The 11,573-nt window shown below is 40.8% G+C and overlaps 1 protein-coding gene across 1 annotated transcript; it reads left to right on the forward strand.

The window, feature by feature from the left end:
* The first annotated feature begins 122 nt into the window (after positions 1–122).
* Positions 123–11,319, forward strand: cnot4a (CCR4-NOT transcription complex, subunit 4a). Its single transcript, XM_087797027.1, has 13 exons — positions 123–367; positions 2,493–2,704; positions 4,147–4,344; positions 4,462–4,548; positions 4,622–4,723; positions 5,277–5,402; positions 5,478–5,602; positions 5,679–5,885; positions 5,957–6,014; positions 6,089–6,344; positions 6,821–7,321; positions 7,404–7,628; positions 9,521–11,319. The coding sequence occupies exons 2-13, from the start codon at positions 2,531–2,533 to the stop codon at positions 9,847–9,849; spliced, it is 2,388 nt and encodes a 795-aa protein (XP_087653153.1). The 5' UTR covers positions 123–367; positions 2,493–2,530; the 3' UTR covers positions 9,850–11,319.
* The last annotated feature ends 254 nt before the right edge of the window (positions 11,320–11,573 follow it).

The raw sequence follows: 11,573 nt of genomic DNA on the forward strand, positions 1-11,573 counted from the left end.
TATAAACAATAATAACAAAGGGATTCGTAAAATCCGAATCGAACGTTTGCTTTCATTAAACTCCGTTTCCCATGAACCAATCGTCACTCCGCGCAGACTCAGTGTAGCGAGTACTCGCCCAACTCCCTCCTCCCTATTTTAATGCTAACTAAGATGGTGGTTTGAGCACAAACTGTCGCCACAATACCAAGGAAAGATCGGGGCAAAACATCTCTGTAGCCTTTTATCAGACAAAGAACCACACGAACACGGTTAACTGAAGTGACCGTCGCTTGGTTTTCCAACATTTCAGGTGGATTGGCTTGCAGCCCCCGCCCAATTTGGTGTGACTCCCTTGGAGTGGAATCCTAAGCTAAATACGGACAGGGTAAGTAACGCTAGCGTAAGGCAGGAGTCCAAGGTTTTCCCCCAATAAATAAAGGACGATGGAGCCGTGGATTACTACAGTACACGGCCAACCCTACAAGCGCCATACCTTTTTAATGTTAACAATGTCAGAGTTCAATTTGCACACAACTTGCTCCAATTTGTGTGTTAGCTAGAGTAGGCCGCGCCGAGTGCTGGGTTCCAAAAAGCACTCCCAGCTACCATCAGACAAGCTGTCAGATTCCATATGGTCCATACGTAAACATGTCGTGTGAATCCACGGCAGCAGCATACAACTGTCCGGGTTGTTGAGGCTCGACCTGGCAAAAGTGTGACGGTTACTGGCTGTTTTCTTTACCGGCTTCTAACCCGGTGCTAATGTTAGCCTAGCCTAGCGTCAGTCAAATAACATCTGTCATAACGTAGGATAGAGAAGTCAGCGCAACTCCACTCACTGGCAGGGATCACTGTGGTATCGATCATGTTGTCACAAATCTACGTGGAAATGCGTGGCTGTTGACAGAGAGCCTCTGCCCGTTTATTGGGCGACATCTTACATGTATTTGTCATCATCTGATTCATCATATTACATGACCTGTTTTCACAAAGTAAATCCAAAAAGAATACGTATAACCAATGGGCATCTAAATGCAATTGTTTTTCATAAACGTGGTCGTCTGTACTGTACATGGTAGTCACTGTCACTGTAAATGTGTTCAGAGACTACAGGATGCTGGATTACAATTGTATTTAGTCGAGTTAAATCAACCAACCCACCTGCTCTGCTTCTGGCCAATTTCATTATCGTGGTCCAACAAATACTTCGAGTATGAGTTAATAATAATAAGAAGTAAGACTGTCCAACCTTCAAGTATTTTTCTAAATGCATTCAATATGAATGTAGTGAAATTGTTTTTTTTGTATGGCCTTGGATTGAGAGGCAATAGTAGGCATCAGTCCATGAGTGAGCTACATACCTGGACCTAGGTTATTATTCTAATAATATAGTTGCAACATCAATTTTCTAGTGTTAAGTATAGCAAGACATAAAGACAGTGAGTTGGTCTCAGGAAGAAAATGTGAAGGTTTTGTCTACCACACACGTTCGTTGTAAATTGACAGATATGAGTGACAGAGATTTTAACTCTGAAATCAAATTTGCTTGCTTCGATTTGAGTGTCGTTCAGCTCTCTGGCAAAAGATTATTTTTACTCTGAGTCTGTATACAATAATGTTGAATTAACTTCTGATGCATTTGACTTCAGTCAGGTTTTCATTTTTGTCTAAAGCACAACACTCTTGGAATCAAATATCTTAGCCCTGATAAGACTAAATAAAGGTTCTGTTCATTTCTGGTATAATTGCACTCATAAGATTATTGGTCTGTCAGACAGAAAACTGGACTTTAGTATTTTACATGTAATCCCAATCTTGCGGGAGTAATAGAAAAATGAAGATGCAGTTATAAAAAATATCTGAAATATTTGTATATAAAAAAAATATATTTCTGCGCACGAGTGAAAAAAATAAATATTTTACACAAATTTATAATCTACATGTTTGACGACTAGAAAAAGCAAGAAGATAAAGATAATATAAAATGTAAAATCATAAATTACCCTACAAACTTTTGATTTCAGTTTCAGTTCTTATGCTTGTTCTTGTTTTCATAGAGCACCGACCTCAATAAATGTAAACACAACACTCGGCTGTTTAATCTCATCACATGTGAGATCTTCTATACAGATTGAAAACGTCTTGAAATGCAGACAAATGCTGTGATAGTGTTTTTTTACTGAGAATTTATCTATATTTCAGGTATATATTCCTTTTGCGGCAAATGGAAAATAGTTAACCAAATATGTGTGGCCCACTGAAGGACTGTTGAATCCACATTTTTAGATATCGATGATATGTTTGTGTTGTGTGCTTCTATTATGGCAGCCTACTTTTGTTTTAACTACACCAAAACATTTGGCTCTGCAAATGTTTTATGCCTAAAATGGTGAATATCATGTGCATGCAATTAGTCTACTATTGATTTATGAGATGGGATTATTGTTTTTGTTTTTTTCGTTTATAATGCAGTTTATACGAATGTGTATTTATTTCTATTATTTCCACAGCCCTGTGACGATTCAACACTTGACCTCAGCTTCATAGGATGTCCAACAGCCCTGAAATGAAGGATGACCCAATGGAGTGTCCCCTGTGCATGGAGCCTCTGGAGATCGACGATGTCAACTTCTTTCCTTGCACCTGCGGCTACCAGATCTGCCGCTTCTGTTGGCATCGCATCCGAACAGACGAGAATGGCCTTTGCCCTGCCTGCAGAAAGGTGAGGCGGCCCTCTTGATTGAACATGCTCTCTTTGTCAGATTCCATTTTTCTGTATCTTTACTGAACTCTTGAAATTCATGGTCATGTAAGTTTAGGTGGACCTGGTAACTTTCTTATGTCTTCATGTGACAACACAGTTTTGACCCTCTGCTCTAAAGCAGTTTAGTGGTCACGTGGACACCTCAGTCTATCTTGGCTGGTCCTCAAGCAAAATTGTCTACAGAAGCACATCATAAAATAATAATAGTAGCAATAATAGTTCCCTCCCCCCATCTCAGGCTTCGGGCAAATAAGACGGTTACCAAAAATTACATCATTGCCTGCAAATCAATGCAAACACTATTCTTGGACATAAGTGGATATAAAACAAAAGGTGTTTGAAAGACTGTTCATACTGTCATGACTTTATACTGCTGTCACTGACCTGTGTTTAATGTCATCAAGATTTTTTAAATATATATTTGGAAAAATGATTTCAACATAATGTGTGAATTGTTAATAAAGACGCAAACGCATCATCAGCCCAGCTGTTTAGTGGAACATATCGTTCATGGACCAATCACAGCTCTATTCCCCACCAACATCCAACAATCTAGCCAACATTAGATCAGCCACACGTATCTGCTTATGCGACCCTTTGATGGAATTTGGTGATCATGTAGAGAAATGCACATCAGAGACACATTTAAAATGTTGATAAAAAAAAATCTGAGGATATCACATACTTAAATTTGTTTCTTATAGCCTGCAAGAAAAACGTATCGTTTAAGCATTTTCAAAATAAAATGTTCTGCAACAGGACGGATCGGGACTAATTTTGTGCATGCACCATTTTCTGGATTTGGTTGTGTGCCAGGTGATTGTAGAAAATTCACCCATTTCTAAGTACAAGAGGACCTTGAACCCTAGTATGATGTACAAATATGAAATGAATTACATCAAAATAACCAGTACCTCAGGGCACAACAATTTTGAGGTACATTTTCTCATTCGCTAGTGGTAGGGATGACTGTCACAATGTCTTACCTATATAGTGGTGTTGAGTTTTGCGGTTTTTGATGCAAGATTAAATGGTTGTGGAGAATGATGTCTGTAAGCGACAGATATTTAATCTCTGCTGACTTAAGCCTGTCCATGTCTCCTCACTGCCCACAGAAAGTGATGCAGTCTGCACAATAAGTCTTTTTTGAACCTGCATGTACAGAAATGTTTTGCTGTATAAGGTTGAGGATGTTAATGCACTTGATACTTTTTTTTGATTTGTATATATCTGATCATGATTCACACTCCAACTATGCATTGTGAACCCTTTCCACTTAAAGTCATATGTACAATATATCTTGATTGAGTTTCATACATTTTTCGGGCCACAATACAAACCATCCTGTTATTTGAAAAAGCATTATCGACTATTTCTCATGGTTTCTTTGCCTCGTGCAGCCATACCCAGAGGACCCGGCAGTGTACAAGCCTCTATCACAGGAGGAGATCCAAAGGATAAAGAATGAAAAGAAGCAAAAACAGAATGAAAAGAAGCAGAAAGTGACAGAAAACCGAAAACATCTGGCGAGTGTCAGAGTAGTCCAGAGAAACCTGGTGTTTGTGGTCGGACTGTCGCAGCGACTCGCTGACCCAGAGGTGAGTTTCTGCTCCCGTTGGTTTGACTTGAGTCACAATGCTTGTCGCTAATGTATAAAATGTTTATGTTATGGATGTTTTGATTCTCTTTAGGCTTACTTTATTTTCATTCGACAGGTCTTAAAACGACCCGAGTATTTTGGGAGATTCGGGAAAATCCATAAAGTGGTCATCAATAACAGCACATCATATGCAGGTTCACAGGTAAGGGCTGAAACTGTTTTTTGTTTTTTATAAGTTGCTCGTCTGACTTTCTTGCTTATAAAATATTTTTAAGGGGCCGAGTGCCAGTGCGTATGTTACATACATTCGCTCTGAAGATGCTTTAAGAGCGATACAGTGTGTTAACAATGTGGTCGTCGATGGGAGAACACTTAAGGTGAGATATTGTAACATCTGATCGCTCTCTTTTTTTATCTCTTTTTTTCATGCCAGGAATTTTTTTTTATTATTTTAAATGCCTTGAGTAAAATATAAATGATTTCTTATAACATATAAATGACATTTAATCTGTTGTTATTTCTTGGTGTATTATTTCATTACTTCTCATTTGTGTTCATGTAAACTACATTATCATCTAAAAAAAAGAAGCTTTATTGCTTAAATATTTATTAAATGTCGCACTCACACAGATTTAAAATGCTCATAGTTGTAGCTGGGTTCATGTAGTGTATTTAGCTTTACCAAACAACTACAACTTCATGGCAGGAACTTCAATATCTATCAGAAGAGTTTGAGCGGTTTTAATGGCAGTTTCACCACCAGGCTTGTATTAAGAATATGTTTCTTGATGGGTCTCTTCATGCAGAATCTTGATTTAAAAAATAAACTCATTGTTTGACTTTCAATCTTTTGAAGTGTGTGTTATTCTATCCTAATTTTTTTTTTAATTCTCTTATAATTCGGACTCTTGTATACTTCTGTTTCGCCAGGCTTCTTTAGGCACAACAAAGTACTGCAGCTACTTTCTGAAAAGTATGCAGTGTCCTAAACCTGATTGTATGTATCTACATGAGTTGGGGGATGAAGCTGCTAGCTTTACTAAAGAAGAGATGCAGGTCAGTATATCATCTGTGTTTGTATAATAACATGTGACTTACGCTGAAACATGTTATAACATTGTTCTACTGAAGGCGGGGAAACATCAAGAGTACGAGCAAAAACTCCTTCAAGACCTCTATAAGATGAACCCTAGCTTCCTACAACCTCCTGCATGTGGAACAGAGAAGTCGAAGAGTAAATCCAGCTCCACACAAAGGTTTGTTTGTTTGTTTGTTTGTTTGTGTATTAGTAATAACAAGAGAAGTTCACAGACTCATTTTGGTTTGTCCCAGGACAAATGGTAGTAACGGTAAAGATGGGTGGCCACTGCTGGCGGGGCACAGCAAACTGGCTAACGGCCTTTCAGAAGACCGCAAGTCCCCACCGCTGCTAGACTTTCTAGACCAAGAAGGTCTCACATCAGATGGACTAGAATCAGAGCTGTGTTCAGGCCAGAGGACTGTACTGTCTCCATTCTCTTCTAATTGTGACAGTAACAGGTATGGTGACCTTTTTATATTTCAACATGCTTAAGTTGTGTAAGTTTACAAAAATCTAATTAACGTTCCAGTCCCAGTGACAAACCCCCAGAGTCCATTGGTTTGGTAAATGGAGAGACGCTGCAGCAGGTGAGGCTAACTCTGTGATCCTATATTAATTAACATCTACTGAGTAAACACACAAGCATCTCCTCTCTTTCCAGATGCCCATAAACGACTCTCCCTCGCCTCCCCCCGGTTTAGCCAAGCCTAGTCTGGTGGTCCCCATCAGTGTTTCAGACCTTACAGCACGCTCGCCTTTTGAGGGAGCGGCAGCAGAATCCCAGTCGCTGTTTTCAGACAACAGTAACTTCCGACATCCTAACCCCCTCCCATCAGGCCTTCCATCGTTCCCTAGCTCTCCCAGGGGCAGTTCTGACTGGCCAATGACCCCCGAACCACAGAGCCTCTTCACATCAGGTACATCACTAATAGTGTGTAAATAATCGGGTTTTTGCTAAATTGTATTTTCTTAAGCACTAATTCCATAAATGAGAATAATGTGGATGTTTCTAGGAGTACATGTGCAGTTTTTTGTTTTACTTTGCATGAGTATTTTCTTTTTCAGATTGATTTTGTGATCCATAGAGTTGAAATGACGATTCTTAAAACATTGTATACTGATATCAATATATGGTCATAGTAGTAGGATTTGATTATTCTCCAACACTACAGCAGTGTTTTTAATATTCCCAGAATTGTATTTACTCATTGAGTGTTTTTGTGTTATTACTTTATCTTCTTTCGTCACCAATCCTCGGTCATCTTAAAAGTTGTATTTATTTATTCATTTATATTTAAATGTATTGTTTAACTGTTCAGGTTGTATGTTTTTTTCCATATTGTGACCTTTTTTTAATCAATACTATCCATATTAACACTTGCCTCTTCTACAGATACGATACCAGTATCGTCGTCCACAGACTGGCAGGCTGCGTTTGGTTTCGGCTCTTCCAGCAAACAGCAGGACGACGATTTAGGCTTCGATCCTTTCGACGTCACCCGTAAGGCTCTTGCCGATCTGATTGAAAAGGAACTGTCCGTACAGGATCAGAGCCCATCCTCCCCTGGGTTTCATCCTCCAGGTAGCGGCCATGCCCCTGGCCTGCCCACCCCCAACTCCCACCCAAGCGCCTCACACCACTTCCCCAGCGGCCTGCCCCGTCATCCCCAGCTCCACCACAGAGCCATCTACAGCTCCTTCAGTTTCCCGGGCAGCCAGAACAGTCAGGCGGGTCAGCAGCATCAGGCAGCCAGACATCCTTGGATGGGTGTCCCGACACGGAATAACCTCACACACTTGAATCACTCAGCCAGTGCTGCCTCACATAGTAATTTCCTGGACCTGAGTATGCCCCCTCAGCACAACACAGGGCTAGGAGGACTCCCCATGACAGGTACATTAGTTGGACATGCAGTTTCTCTACCCGCCACCAGGCTGTGATCAAGAGTAACTAACGCAACTCTCCTTTCCTACAGAAAACAGTGGTTCTATAGAAGGCCTAAATGTAAAAGAGTGGCAAGACGGGCTAAGAGCCCTCCTGCCCAACATCAATATCAACTTCGGGGGCCTTCCAAACTCCTCTTCCTCTTCATCCTCCTCCTCCTCCAACAGTGTTAATCACATCGGTGCTCCAGTCGGACTCTCGCACAGCCTGAGCTGGGACAGTGCAGCCAGTTGGATGGACCCTGCCATCATCACAGGTACAACAAGTTATGTATCATAGACACTCGTAACATTTAAAGGATGAATAACCTTACCTCAGCCATCGTGCGTGAGGAAAGACTAACAGTATATTATTTCAATACTTTTTATTATTCATTTATAATTCAGCTTCAAATATAAGCCGATATTTGATTTGACCAAGGGATTTTCTTTTCTCTTTTTTTGCCTTTTTAAAGTTTTTTGCCCTTAAAGTGTGTTTTTTATTTTTAATGTACAATAGGCTATGAAAATTCATTATAAACATGTGATGCATGTTTAAGCATTTCTTTTTTCCGGTGCGTGTTGGGTTCTGGTTTTGTGTTTTTATGATGGGATGTTTTCCTAGCTGATGGATGAAAAGTGTTACATGGACACTAAACCACTGAACCGTGAGTGAAAGTGTTGATCATTGTGTTGATTAGTGCACGGGTGATGCAGTGTTTGGTAGTGTAGATGAAACCAACAATTTTACCATCCGGAAAAAGGATATTTTGACCTTGTATAATCTACAATACAGTACATCTATTGCAGACACAGAGGAGACTATTCTTACAGTACATCTATTGCAGACACAGAGGAGAATATTCTTACAGTACATCTATTGCAGACACAGAGGAGACTATTCTTTAAATGAACACAACGCATTGTCAATTTCATAATGGAGAACATTGTGTCTTACTCAAAAGTAAATATTTGTTTTAATTTGTCCTACTTAATTGAAAATAGCCATTCATGCATTGTATTGTTATTTGTGGGGGGTTTTAAACTGGAATGAAAGATGCACTTTGTTTATCATCACATGACCAGGTTTTTGTGTCTCTTCAAGTTTTCCATAAAACATGAATGTTTATTAACCAATATTAAAACATTTATCTATCTATTAAGATGATAAACAGGACTACTTTTGCTACTAATTAAAGGTTGAAACGATGTTTGGCCACAAAGGAGTCTTCAAGGCAGCTTCACAAATTTTAAGTTTTATTGGGCTCACAAGATGAACACATTTTAAGAAGTATTTAAGTGGGTTTGAGGTTGTTTTTTTTTCCATTAGTCATGCAAAGATGTTTTACTTGTGCTGATACATTTAACTTCACTGAGTATATCTTTGTTGCTGCATGTTAACCATCAGCCATTATATGAAAGATACACACTTAATAATAATAATAATCCCTGAATGTTTTGAGAGTCATGATATGGGAAATTGTTACTGTGACGACAAAAAACATCGGAAACATGCTGTGAAATACTTGTTGCACTTTATATTCAGAAAGGGCACCATCTTCTGGCGTAAGTGAGTAGTGAATGTAAATGGTTGATTAACTAATAACATACTTCTTTGAGTGTAGCTCCTACTATAAATATAAGATGATCTTTATGCGCACAAGAAAAATGAAGTTTCTTAATTTTAGAATGTATATGTTTGTGCAGTGTTTGTGATGTTCTGAAGGGCAGAAAAACAATGACTGATTGGATAATAAAATTATAAGTATAGTGTTTCTGTGAAGAGAAATAACATACTTCTTAAAACATGCTTCATTTAGGTTAACTTACAGGACTTTGCAAAAACAAAATCAACTAATGAACTAAATTGACCAGCTGCCTGGTACAATGTCATCTGTAAAATGTATCTATTGTACGTGTGTGTTTAGTATAAATGAGTATATGAATGGTGCCAGGTTTCATCTTCGATCAGCCCCTTTTCAGTCTCTTTTGAGAGTTGCATTAATGCTGTGAAGTGGGATTAAAAAGTATTTAGTTCTGGCATTCGAGGACTGTCCTGCACAGTCTTTCGTTCAGCCACAACAGTTTGTGAATATTTCTGGAAAATGAATACCAGTAGAGAATGTCTTGTGAGCCACGACTCATTCACCCACTCCTCTCTCCCCCTCAGGTATTCCCGCCTCAGCAGGTAACAGTTTAGATTGTCTCCAGGACGACAACCCTCCACACTGGCTCAAGTCCCTGCAGGCGCTCACAGAGATGGACGGTCCAGCCAGCTCAGTGCTGCCCACTCCCCAGCCCCTCCACAGCAGTCACCTGGACACCCACCTCCCCCTCCACCACAGAGCTGCTGCCGGCTGGGCGCCCTACCTCCCCCCTGCCACATCCAACCCTGCCTCCCAGTTCCACTCTCCTCCCCCCGGATTTCAGACGGCCTTCAGACCCGCAGGACAGCCCCCGACAGAGCTGCTACAGAGTGCCGCCGTGGACCGCCACTGAATACAGACTACATCTATTTACCCACTACCACTTTATACCCACTCATGTACCCCTCCCCACTCTACTCCACACTCACACATCTGCAGAGAATGGTAAATTAACAGTCAAGAAACTTTCTTTATTTTCCTCCTCCCCCTTTCATCTCCTCCAACCGGCCAGATCATTTTAGTTTTTGTCCATGACACACGAGTTCTGGGCGCCCACGACCGACCAGCCACATCCGTGCTTAGGTGTAGTTGTGTTGCGGGACATGAGATTAACTTTTGAGGCTTCCTCTGGCACAAGTAGAAGACTGAAGTGAGGAGATTTAATCAAAACAAACCTGGAATAACATAGCTGACGTGAGGTCGTCTTTTAAACGTAACTAACAAATGAGCATGAGAATATTTGAACGACTAGTTTTCGAGAAATTGAAGCAAGCTGTGAATCCGCTCTTGAAGCTTTGGCCCAAAGACCCTCACCTTCCCCACCGGTTCAGGAGACATTGGGGGTCCCGACGGTCGTGTAAGCGGCGAGGTGAGAGAAAGTAGTTGGCTTTTTTGCTTTCTTTTTTTTTTTGCCGCGTGGTTTTCAAAATGTCAAAGAAGCTGATTTTGTTGAATCGAGACGAAAAAAGGGGGGTAAAAGGGCAAAGGCTATGCATGGGCTCCCTGGTAGGTAGGGACACAACTGGCCCCGCTTCAGGGGCCACTTGACCCACATTCCCTCCATTGGCAGCAGCTGTGTCCTGCTGGAGGGAAGATTTTGCTAGAACCTCTGTATCAGAGGGTAGAGCACTGCCTGAGCACAGGGAGCCGCAGCTTTGGGAGACTGTGGCACAACCAGGGTTAGATTCATACTTACGGTTCCACCGTGTGGCACTGAAGGTAACTAGCCCTGACATGGATGCCGCCTACTAGATACTATTCTGACTATAAGGATGAGGATGGTCAAAAAGATGGTCAAAAGGTTGGCACTAGGACACCGAGGTCCCTTTGTTTTCCCCACGAGGGCTTAAACGAGGCCTTAAGCGTATTGAGGAGCTCCAGCAATGGGAGTCTGTGATTGGTAAATATTATGCAAAGTTGTTGTGACTTTGTCAACTGGTGGCGAGAGCATCCCTCGAGGACGCTGCTGCAATACAACATCGAGTACTGTACCGATTAAGGAGCTCGCTTCCTTCAGGATGCGAGAGTGAACTTTTTTCTTTCCCAGCTCCGCCTTCCTTTTCTTTTGGGAGTCTTAATTTCTGATCCGTGTCTGCTCCGTCTCTCTCCCTCTACCGCCCCCTCCTGTCGAGCCCCAGCGATTGGAAATGCAAACAGTATTCACAACGATGAACATTATCTGGGAGAAACGGACACAATCATGCCATTGGTTTTAACATGATGTTGCAAGAAGAAGAAAAACTAACTGAGGCGCTTACAATGAAATGAACTGTCCTCTGCAGGTCTGAAAAACTGAACCTTAAATAAAACTGAAAACTCAGAACATGTGTGTGCTTTTGTCTTCACCTTTAAAACAACATGGTGTGATGGTGATTATATTGCCACATATTTGGGTAAATGCATTTTACAAATGTAGGCAGAATTTCTTTTCTTTTTTTTCTTTAGCTATCATAAGTTGCTTCATGGTCACAACATGGTCCCCTAGGCAATGTTTAATTATCTCTTGTTTCAAGAGGAGCTAGGTCACATGTTCAACTTGACCATAGTGTTCTTTTAACAGACTTTCAACGAAATAAA

Source organism: Callionymus lyra, chromosome 8, assembly GCF_982586985.1.
Source record: "Callionymus lyra chromosome 8, fCalLyr1.hap1.1, whole genome shotgun sequence".
NCBI lineage: Eukaryota > Metazoa > Chordata > Actinopteri > Syngnathiformes > Callionymidae > Callionymus > Callionymus lyra.